The sequence below is a fragment of the Pelecanus crispus genome, chromosome 1 (genome assembly GCF_030463565.1).
Source record: "Pelecanus crispus isolate bPelCri1 chromosome 1, bPelCri1.pri, whole genome shotgun sequence".
In the NCBI taxonomy this organism is placed as follows: domain Eukaryota; kingdom Metazoa; phylum Chordata; class Aves; order Pelecaniformes; family Pelecanidae; genus Pelecanus; species Pelecanus crispus.
Window position 1 is genome coordinate 41909003 of NC_134643.1, and position 12062 is coordinate 41921064.

The 12062-nt window shown below is 43.6% G+C and overlaps 1 protein-coding gene across 2 annotated transcripts in view; it reads right to left on the reverse strand.

Moving 5' to 3' along the window:
• Window positions 1–2983, reverse strand: part of ZFC3H1 (zinc finger C3H1-type containing) — a 45417-nt gene extending 42434 nt beyond the window's left edge. For both annotated transcript variants that reach the window (XR_012831988.1, XM_075727666.1), the window contains exon 1: window positions 2404–2983. Coding sequence is in view for 1 of the 2 variants with exons in the window: in XM_075727666.1 (XP_075583781.1) it covers window positions 2404–2983 (580 nt within the window). In the remaining variant the exon portion in view is untranslated. The remainder of the gene's footprint in view (window positions 1–2403) is intronic.
• Window positions 2984–12062: the final 9079 nt, after the last annotated feature.

The window sequence follows — 12062 nt, forward strand, 5'->3', positions numbered from 1 at the left end:
ATGTAGAAGGTTTTTTTTATACGTGGTTCTATACACAGAATGCAAGACTATGTGGAGTGCTATGAAAGGCAGACAGGCACATATACATTAAAACAACCATTACTCTTCAATCAACTCACAAGACACTTCATCCTACAACCAAAAAAAAGAGACCAACTGAAGAAACTGGGGGGTTAGAACTGAAGAAAGATGTACGCTGTGAAGACTTCAGAATTCAACAGAAACAGAAAGTCACATTTTGGTCCCATACTTCAGACTCAAAATTCCACAATTCTCTATGCAAGAATTTCTGCAGAATGACTACCCAACAGCTTCATGTTAAAGTTGCTAGGAATTAAAAGAGAAAAGCCTATTAAAAGCTAATACCCAAAGAAAAGTAACAAGAATTCCTGAAGTGCTCCACTGTGTCATTTACTCCATTTATACATATACTTCTACAAAGCATTGTGCAAAGTTCTAGTTCCAAGGATAAAGAAAAAAAGACATCTCTGTCTTAGCAGACACTTAACATTTCACTTTCCTGGGGGAATTCCAAATACCACTCCAGACCACAAGCCTCCTTGTACCAGTTGATGTGAAGGTCTCTTCTGAAGTCACACGCCCATGAACTATGTCCCTACTCCATTAATATTAGCAACATGGAGGTACCTTAATATTTAGGAACTCCTTTAGGTGGCAAGGGTATGAAAAATAGAGAAAAGAACTTACACCAAGAAAAAATCATGGGCCTTAACTATACGATCCATAAACAACTGAATGTCACTTATTAAAGAGCAACAGTATTAGAACCTTCTCTATCATGTTTAAACAGAACAGTGCATCTTAAGTATTGGGAAGGGAAAAAAAAAAAAAAAGACTGCCTCATTTCCTCATTTTCTGCTTTTCGTTTGAAAATGGAATTATCAGTTTCTGAATGCTCTTTTAATTAAAACGGAGAAGGAGACACTATATCATTATTAACGAGCATTGCAAGGTCTGTTTAAGGTGATCAATACGTTTGCCCTGCAAATTACTCATTACACAGAAAGTAACTATTTTCTGGTACTCAGAGCAACACTGCAAATTAGGAGACTTAAAATCTGTTTTCAGCACTAGAACAGTCTTACTGTGCAACCTTGGGCAAATCACATCTTCACTCGCTGCCTCTCAAGATAAGATACTTGAAGGAAGAGTTCTTATGAAGACTTCAGTAATGCTGTAACTTTACCAGATGAGACTAAATAAAAGTATTTCTTTATCACTAGTTTACATATTCTATCCACATTAAAAAAAAAACCAAAAAAAGAGACACTGATAAATAATCTTGTATCTAAAATAACACAAGGATCCCACGAGTAGCTTTCAAAGCCTTAAGTCCTGGCACAAGTAGGAAAAATTCCTGTTCCTGGGATCAACCAGCACAGTCAAGCAAACAACACACACCCTTTGACTTGGTAGGGAGGACAATAAAACACTGTAAGATTTTGGAAAATAGATTTTAACCACTAGTTCTCTCACTCAGTATTTTTTACACTTGCCTACGTTTTCAGTTAGGCAACAATGCAGCTACATCAAGTTTCAGTACCAGGCTGCCCCCAAGTTACACTTGGCATCAGTTCTTTATGGTTCTTTCTATAGCAAACCTAGAAAGTGAGAGGAGCTTTTTCCATCACTTTTGCAGTTCCTACTCCTAAAAGGAGGAAATATTAGAACTCTATTAAAAGTCACCTAACCAACTCTAAGAGCAATCAGTGGAGAACATTCTACAAGGAAAGCTGGATATGGCTTCATAGACAAATAGCACTTTCCTATGTTACCCAAACTCCCACATAAACCACATTCTGCGCACACAGGCCCATTTCAACTTAAGTTTAGCTTTAAAGTTAGCTTTAGCTATGTGTAACAGCCTCTGAAGAGCTGGAAGCAAAAATGAAAAAAGAGTGGATCCTCCATTGCCCAATAAGGGAAATTAACAAGCTTAGGGTTTTAGCTTTACAACTGTGACACTTTAATTACATACATTAAAACTGCCGCACCAAAGACTGACCCTGCTTCACAATACTCGCACTTCGGGCTAGAAAAGCAGCCACCTGGGATCCAATCGACTAAGGCTTTGTTTCAGGCTACACTTTTTCTTGTTCCCGAGATGGGGCTGATCGGCCAGGTTGCAAGCCAGGTCAGGGCAGTAATCCGGCTTCCCAGCAGCCTCTCCTTGCGAAGTAGGGCCCGCTGCCCCAGCCAAGCCCCGGGGGTGGAAGAGGAGCCTCCCTCTCCGTTACCCCTACGGGAGTCCTAGGGCCAGAGCGGGAGGAAAAAGCGTCCCTTCGCAGGGCTTTCGGCCGCGTAACGCGGCCCTGACACACCCAGGCCCACCCCAGCAGCACGGCCTCCCCGCCTCCGCTCCCTCTCACGTCTCAAGGATACATTTTCGAGGCGAGGGCTCCCTCCAGCCCTGGCTGCTACTGAATCCGGCACCGCCTCCCCCTCCGGGCGGCCTCCCCGGCGGGTTGCCTCCCCGGTCGCCGTCGCCTCGGCTCCTACCCCAGCGCCCTCCGCCCCTGTAGGGCCGGCCTCGGAAACGGAATCGGTCCAGGGCATTGTGGCTGCGCTCCCAGAAGGAGAGCCGGGGGCCCGTCTCCGAGTGCGAGCCCGACGGCATCCGCGGCGCCGGCATGGGCGGCGGGTGGGAGCGGAACGAGTCCTTGGGCCGATACCCGCCGTGGCCGTGCAGGTGCCCCATCTCCGGCGGGGGCTGATGCCGCGAGCGGGGGAAGCGCCGACCGGAGGAGGAGAGGGAGATGCCGCCGCGGAGATCGGGAGGCGGCCTGCGCCTCGAGTAGGGCCTGCTGCTGACGAGGCCGCCGCCGGGCTCGGAGCCCCCGCCGCCATAGGGCCCGAAGCCGTTGTTGTCGTCGTCGCTGATTTCGCCGTCTTCCAGCTCCCCTTCTTCCTTCGGAGAGAGCCCGCTAGGATCCAGCGCCGCCTCCGCAGGCGCGGCCGCCATGGGGCCCAGGCCAACGGTCTCGGCGAGGCAGAGCGCGGCCCGCCCCAGCCGCACGGCCGCTTTCGCTTCCTGCGCAGGGCGGCCCCGCGCCGCGCCCCCTCCCCGTCGCCGCCCGCCGCCGCCCCGCACTCTCGCGAGACCGCGCCCCGTCCCGTCCCGTCCCCCCCCGTGCCCGGTGCCTTGCCGGGGGGGGGGGGGGGGGGAGAGGGGGGCGGCAGGCGCAGGGTATCCTGGGTAATGTAGTGTCCAGCTGGGGACGAGGCCGTGTGATGTAGGGGGCGGGGAAAGCCAGTGGCTCAGCCTATAGCGGGGCGGTGGCGGGGCGGTGGCGCCAATGGGGGTTCGACCCGCCATGTCGGTAAAGGAGGCGAGTGGGAAGGCCGCCATCTTGTTGAAGGGAAGCGAGCTGTGTGGAGGGGGAGGGTGGTGAGGTGGCGCTGACCGGCGGCACGGTGGCGGGCTGCGCTGCTCTCTACCGCAAAAGTGTATATGACAGCTTCTCTTAGCTCCGTCTGGGGCAGCGCCAACCACGGCGCTTCTGGGGCTTGGGTCCTCTTGGGTGCTCATCTGGGTGCTCGTTGCCCCGAGCCGCAGATTCTGTCTGCTTTAGTGGGTGCTGTGTCCTGCCGCCCCCCAGACGGTGCACAGGATTCTGAAGAAGGAAAAGCAGCGGCTGTCCTGGCGGTGCCCAGCACCCTGGTAGGCACCGTTGACCTGCCAGCTCCCTCCCAGTAGTTGAACTGCTGTTAAAATTTTTAAGAGGGAGGTTTCTGCAAAGCTCTCCTGACCTCTAATTGCTTTGAAGTTCAGATTGGCCCTAATGGCTTCTGTGACAGTAGTGAAAAGTAAGCTTTGGAGAGGGTAAAGCAGTTGCATAAACTTGTAAAATAATTTGTTTTAATTCCACTTACTCAAGTTTGAGTATTCTCGTACTACCTTGTTGCCTGTTTCAGGGACTTAGCCTCCTACCAGGGTGTTGTCGGGCCAGCAGTGATGGCTTTCTTGGGTAGAATGAGAAACCTTATTCCCAGTCTCCTGGAAAATTCACAAAACTTGACTTTTAAAACTTCTAGCACAGTCCCTGAGAATTTCTTTGCAATGATGATGCATGCTGAATGTCTTTGCAGACTTCACATGGTTCTAAAACTTGGAGAAAGACTCCTGCCTTTTTGTGCTTTTTCTGAGGGTGAACTATAAAGGGTTTTCTTAAGTGAATAATGTGCTAGGAAAGCACAAGTACCAAAAATAAAATTCAGTGTCATGTTACTATTTATTTTTCTTCTTTGCCTTTCTCTTTAGGTTCTCTTTAGATCCAACAAGAATAGGAGAGCAGATAATGCATATGCTTTGTAAAGTCCAAAATGTTGTGCCAACAAACTTACTTTTCTTTGCTCAAAACAGTTTGCATCCTGTTGTTTTGACCTAACTGGACAAACTACATGGCTTCGAATAGATAATGTTCCAGTGACTTCACTTCATACAAATCTCAGGGTAGAGTAATGGAATGTGTATATCATGTCCTAGATTTCTCTTAATTTCCTCTGTTTAAAGCTTTGTGGGTTTGTTGTGGTTTAACCCAGCAGGCAGCTAAACACCACACAGCCATTTGCTCACTCCCCCCCAGTGGGATGGGGGAGAGAATTGGAGGGTGAAAAGAAAAAATAGTAAGATTTGTGGGTTGACGTAAAGACAGTTTAGTAGGACAGAAAAGGAAGGGGAAAAAGAATGACAAAAGGATATACAAAATAAGTGATGCACAATGCAATAGCTCACTACCTGCTGACCGACACCCAGCCAGTTCCCAAGTAGCGGCCACCTGGCCATCTTTCCCCCAGTTTATATACCGAGTATGATGTCATATGGTATGAAATATCCCTTTGGCCAGTTTGGGTCAGCTGTCCTGGCTGTGCCCCCTCCCAGATTCTAGTGCATCTCCAGCCTTCAGTCGGTAGAGCATGAGAAGCTGAAAAGTCCTTGACTAGTGTAAGCAGTACTTAGCAACAACTAGAACATCAGTGTGTTATCAACATTCTTCTCCTACTAAGTCCAAAACACAGCGCTATACCAGCTACTGGGAAGAAAATTAACTCTATCCCAGCCAAAACCAGGACAGGATTCTATTAAGATATTTGCAAGGAAGAATGAAGCAAGTTAAGAGTTTGCTTTTTTTTTTTCTTTTTTACATGTATCCAACATACTACAGTAGTGTGTTATTTGTGTCGGTTCTTCTATTCAAATAGATGTTACCTCTGGAAATCATGCTTCGTTGGTGGCTTATACTATCTTACATATCCCACAGTACTAAAAACATCCGCCAAGGGCTGGCGGATATGACACAGGACCTGCTGAAAACTTTCTGAAGTAGCAGGAGGAGGTCAGGCAGGTTTCTTAAACAGTGCTAGGTGCCTATGTCTGTGTCTGAAATCTGATCTGCTCTAGTTAACAAAGAAGTTTCAGTATCACTACATCTAAGTAGTGCAGAAAATCCCCTCCCAGCAGACATTTGCTTACTTTGGCATCTCAGAGTTTTGCATATATCTGGTTCCAGTTTCCTTTGTACAGTTACCTTTATTTCTAAGTGTTTCCACATACCAGTAGGAAATTAGTATCAGCATCTTTTAGAGTGGGAAGGAAAATGTTTATAGAACTGTAAGGTATTGACAAAAAAGCAGCAGCTCTATAGGAAATTAACCTGATGTGGCTTATTCCTACTCTATTGATTGTTACTGTGTGTTTGCCTACAGCTCATCCAACAAGTGTGCTGAATTATTCAACAATGCTATATGATCTGTATTATAAATTTCTAGCTGAGATACTTAACCATCTGAAAAAGAAGATCCTGAGAATCTCCCAGTGTTTTTGCATATCCTGTGGTATCATATGTCCCTTCTTTTATTTCAGTCGTCTGATACTGCCTGCTTTTTTCTCTCACCTAGGGTTATCAGGCAAGTAATTTTATGTCTAAATTTTCAAGAATTGGATTCATCAACTGTATTCATCACTGTTAATAAACAGGGAAATTTATAGTGTTAAATTCTCTAAAGGGAATAAAATGGCATGTGTAAAAAGAGCGTGTTGATCTGATGGGTTTGGTATCTACACATTTGAACAAGAGGCCATAAACATTTAAAAACTGCAAGGGAGCTGCCATTCAAAGAGAAAACATTAAGAAACTTCCTTGCTTATGGCATGGGTAATAGATGAAGAAGTTTTTTGTGAGGTTTCGTTGCAATTTGTAAATTTAAGACAAAATCCAAAGTAAGGAGATTTTATCTTAGCTGCATTTGACTTCATTTCTCTTTGAAAGACATCTTATATTGCTGCTGGAGCACCAGTTTTTATGTTAAATACTGAATATGTTTTCAGTAAAATACAAATGGCATAATTTAAAATACAGGAAAGCATATGTCTTACACTGGAGCACAGAATTTGATTTATTCTTTATCACGTTCCCTGAATATTATCTGCACCTCTAGACATGGGCAAAAAAGCACTGGAGAAATAGCATGGTTGTGAAGATGTACTTGAATTACTGAAATTTGTGTACATAAGCAGCTAAGGCTCACTGAAATAAAAGATATCTTCAAGATCTTTTCCTGCGACTCACCTCATGCAGTTGGTAACAAGTTCTGTATTTAAAGGTAAATAGCAAAGGTTACGGGATGGTTACACAGCTTTAGTGCAACTAAGACTCATTTGCTTATTTTACAAATGTGAACTATGACCATTAGTGCAGCTATCCTAATCCTAGCAGTATTATTTCTGTTAATGTTTTAAATATGCCTAATATAAAAAAATCACTGTGTTCTCATTTTTCTTATGATACGTGTCTCAAGCTCTTTATCCAGAGCTGAAAAACAATCCTGGAGTTAGTGGTCTTAGTGAGGTTTTTGCTTTAACTGACCTCATTTCTGGTCCACAAAACATTAAAACCATCAAATTTTCAAAGTTTGAGACAGAAAATTAGTAACATGTTTACCACATAAAGTAAGTTAAATGATTACAGGTAAAGTGGAATCTTGTTTTTCAGAAGCACAATCTGAGCTTTAAGGACTGGGCCACATTTCAGAATATAAAAGACGTTCGGTATCGCTATAATGTTTGGCTGAGGCTAATTATATGATTATTTTTGTTCTGTTCCTGCTTTGTGTCAATTACAATTGTCTGATACCAACACAAGACTTAATCTAGACAAGTTTAAGTTTAATTCACTTGACGTTAAATTGAAACTTGTGTTGGTGTATTTGGTCTGGCTGGGATGGAGTTTCTTCATCGCAGCCTGTATGGTGCTGTGTTTTGGGTTTGTGGCTAAAATGGTGTACGTAACACACCAGTGTTTCAGCTGTCGCTGAACCCTGCCTGCACAGCCTCAAGGCTCGCTCTTTTTTCCACTCTGCCTGTGCCCCTGTGAGTAGGCTGGGGGTGGGCAGGAGATGGGGAGGGGACACAGGCAGGGCCGCTGACCCAAACTGGCCAAAGGGATATTCCACGCCATGTAACCTCGTGCTCACCAATAAAAACCAGCAGAGGAAGAAGGAGGATGGTGGGGCTTCCAAGTTGTCTGTTGCTCAAAGACTGACTGGGCATCAGACTGCTTGTGAGAGGTGGCAAGTGATTCCCTTTCCGATGCTTGGTTTTTTTTTTTTCTTTACCTCACCTGTTAAACTGTTTTTTATCTCAATCCATGAGTTTTCTCGCTTTTGTTCTTCCTATTAACTCCCCCATCCCACTGGTGGGGGGAAGTGAGCGAGTGGCTGTGTGGGTGCTTAGCTGCTGGCAAGGGTCAACCCAGCACAGATGGATACATAAACTATATGCACAGTGTATACCCATGCTACTAGTTAGTGCTTATTCATACTCACTGTTTTTTCCCACCCAAACTTGACAGGTTGTAGGCTTTTTCTGTTGAGTTTGTATTGTACTTGAAGCTTGTACTTGTATTGTACTTGTGCTTTTACGTCTAGCCCAAGGTTAGCCCCAAAGACTGGTGAGTGTGTAGTGCTTTTTTTGCCCTTTGATGGGATGATTTGTGTTCCTTAATTCTTCACGTTGTGTACATGGTTGATCAAAATAAAGAACTAGAAATATCTCGTGTTTTCCTTTCATTTCCCATTCTACCATATGCATGTATTTTTACTAATCAAAAATATCTTGGGAGTTTAGTTTCTCTTCAAATAAAAGTTTAAGAGTGTCATTATTTATAGTGTGTGGATGCTACAGCCAATTTCATGTTAGAGACATTTAACAGATCAAATATCTGTGGTCATTTTTTACCCTTTAATAGGTATGCAAGTACATATGTAGATGATTAAGTGCAACAATTTCCATTATTTTGGTATTTTCATATTTTTCCTAAATGCTTTTTAAAGACTTCCAGTATTCCTTAAACCAGAAAATCTGAAACTAAGGGCTCAAATTAGCATGATTTAAAATAATACAAGCAATCGTACCTTTTCTATTTGACAGGTAAATACTGCCGTGGGTTGTGTTGCACGCAGAATGTTGGAAGGAGAAAGAAGCAAAAAAAATAATCCTCACGTTAACTTCACATGAGACTTTTTTTTTTAAAATCGGGTGGGTGAAACTGTACTATAGCATTTTCATCTATATCAAGGTACAATATCTTCCTTTTCCTTAAAAGCACTTTAGAACCATAGAAGCAATACCCTATTATGTCCTCCAGTTTTTCTCAGTTCTTAAAATTCCTCAATATAAACATTTTTTAAGTACTATTCCCTACAGCGTATACTCAGAGCAAAGGATAATGAAATTGGTCTTGGACACAAGTCGTAAGTTAGTTGTTGCAACAATAGAAAGAGCCTTTATTAAACATCTTTTTGGATGGAGGAAATGAAGGGTTACAAGAGGGTGCTTGTTTATTTGTGTTGGTCACAAGTGAAGATCTGAGCTGTTGGAGACACAAGAAATAAGAGTAATAATTCCTCCTTTTTGACCAGGAAAGAAAGTTTTCTTCATCTTAACCTGCCCTTGAGAACTGTGAGTATTTTGGATGACTAAGACTGCATTTTTTTCACTAGGAAATAAATTTCTTGTCATTTCACTTTACATGAATTCTACATATTACTTAAAGAGTACTTTCTCAAGTATAAATACTGCAGAATGTATTACCCACTTCTTGTGTATTTTAACAAAGTGCTTTTCAAGTGAACCAGTTTCACTGGTGTTGCATTGTATTGGGTTACGTGGCAAGGTTTTGGTGGCGGGGGGGCTGCAGGGGTGGCTTCTGTGAGAAGATACCAGAAGCTGTTCCCATGTCAGACAGAGCCCGTTCCAACTGGCTTCAAGAAGGAGCCATCACTGGCCAAAGCTGAGCGGTATTAGTAGCACCTCTGTGATAACGTATTCAAGAAAGGGTTGCAATTCTTGGGTTGTTTTGCTTTGGCTGCGTCTTTTTTAATGTGTTCACTCAAATCAGAAATGGTTTCAGAATTGTCTAGGATAGAGATAAAACATTATTTTCCAATTAAGGTGGATATTTTACCCTTATAAGCCAGCATAAAGTCAAGTGTTAACCTGTTTTGAAGGGGGACTGTACGGATAGTGGTCATTTCAGTCATTATTTGGTAAGAAGAATCTGCAGTGTTATTACCCATTTGCTTTAATAATAGCTAATAAACAATTTTTTTAATGGTTCTTGCCACTTCATATACGGGAAGCATAATAGTCCCAAATTTTTCAGGCTCTGAGATAGCTTGCCTTTTCTGAGAATATTCAGAGGCAAATAATGACAAATGTTGAACTGCTGGGGTTATATATATATATATATCCCTGATACAACATGATCTAGTCCCATGGGAACCACAGGTATGCTAGTATACCACAAATGAAATAGGGTCCCAAGGAAATATGTATAGAAGATGATGTCAACTCACAGTTTTGTGAATTACCACATAAATGTCTAGTATCATTCTGACCATTAATAGTTTTGGTACAATTACTCTGTCCCATGTAGCATGTTGCATTTGCTTTCAAGTAACAAGTGTTCCCAGGGACAACTAATGGCAGGTGGTGGGTAGGAGCTGGAGCTTCATGCACACCTGTATTGGATCAACTTCAATCAGTTCCCATTTATGGGCAGTGGGGATGATCTTGGACAAGGAATTTCTGCCCTCTGGGGGTTCCAGACTGGTCTTTTTACTGATGAATTACATGCTATAGGAAGCATGGTGACACCTTCACTAGAGTGATGAGGGATATGGGAACACACTCAACATTTTGAAACATCTACATCTTTAGCATAATGGTAGGCCAGCTGAAGAAAGGTATTTTAATAGTTTATGTGATGATATAAAGACTTTCAACTCTGGAGGACAGGGCATCTTTATGAGTTCTATTCTGTTGATTTTGAGTTGTCTGTGTGTCACCTCAGTATCGACCCAAGTCTCCAGGTTCCCCAGAGTGGCATGTTCAGAGGCACGTTCTGGAAGGGCTTCTTTTACCTGTGAATGAATAGTCCTCACACATTTCATTAGAGTCTTGCAATAATTCAACATAACATCATCAGTCATCTAGCGTGGATCAATGCAGTGGCTTACTTGGTGTACGCAGTAACCTTATGGGTTTACCCATTAACAATTTCATACAGGGATACTGCATAGTTTTTATTCACGATGCTCTTGATGTGTATTAGGGCCTGTCATGGTTTAGCCCCAGCCAGCAACTAAGCACCACGCAGCTGCTCGCTCATCCCCCCTGCCCCCATGGCATGGGAGAGAGAATCGGAAGAGTAAGAGTGAGAAACTTGCCTGGGTTGAGATAAGAACAGTTTAATAATTGAAATAAAGTAAAATAGTAATTATAACAATATAATAATAATAGTAATAATAATATACAAAGCAAGTGAGGCACAGTGCAATTGCTCACCACCCGCCAACCAATACCCAGCCAGTTCTCAAGCAGCGATCGCTGCCCCCCAGCCAACTCGCCACAGTTTCTATACTGAGCATGACGTCATATGGTATGGAATAGCCCTTTGGTCAGTTTGGATCAGCTGTCCTGGCTGTGCCCCCTCCCAGTTTCTTGTGCACCTGGCAGAGCATGGGAAGCTGAAAAGTCCTTGACTAGCATAAGCAGTACTTAGCAACAACTAAAACATCCGTGTGTTATCAGCATTCTTTTCATACTAAATCCAAATCACAGCACTATGCCAGCTACTAGGAAGAAAATTAACTCTATCCCAGACGAAACCAGGACAGGGCCAGTGGTAAAGTGTTTGGCCATTTAAGGCCAGTTTCTTCACATATTTTGGCCAGGCTAGTTTTAAAACAGAATTCTTCCTTTGAACAGCTCTACAGCGTAAATGCTTTTGGATTCCTAGGGCTTTACCGACCACCTGGACAACTTGTCATGTGAAGTGAGTCCCCTGGTTGCTGTGTAGGACCAGGGATATTCTGAAACAAGGCATTATCTGAAGCGTTTCTTGGTGACGGTAGTAGCATCTGTGTATCTACATGGGTAGACCTCTACCCATCTGGAGAACATAATTATGATTACAAGAATGTATTTGTAGTTACAGCGTTTGGGCATCTGTATAAAATCCATTTGTAAATTTACAAAGGAACCCCATGGTTTTGGGTGTGCTGCAGTTTTGGTTTTGACCCTTTGTCTGATGTTATGGACCAAACAAACAGGACAAGTGCTGCAGTACTGTTGTGCTCTTACAGAGAAATTTGGAGCAAACCAATCTGCCGCAAACACCCCCCATTTGCCAGTGTGAGCCACCAGGTGGGTCGCACCAGCAGAGTAAGGGAGGAGAACCTGAGGTGCAACGAGGTGGCCATCCAGGGAGCGCCACAAGGAATTGAGGTGCAACTGGCAGCCCTGGCGCAGCCAGGCAGCGTTTTCATCTCCCGGGGCTGGGTCTTGTAAAACAGTTCTGAAAGAGAAGTAGGTGGTGACTGCTCTGTGGAAAGGCTGATGAGAGCATGTTCAGCAGCATGCCAGCCAGAAAGGCTCACTGTCCTAGCTGATTGAACAGTCAAGGCATTTTCTTGTGTGTTACCATCACAAGGAAAAACATGAGTTTAGCATTTTACTATTGCTAAAAGAGAGGGTAATA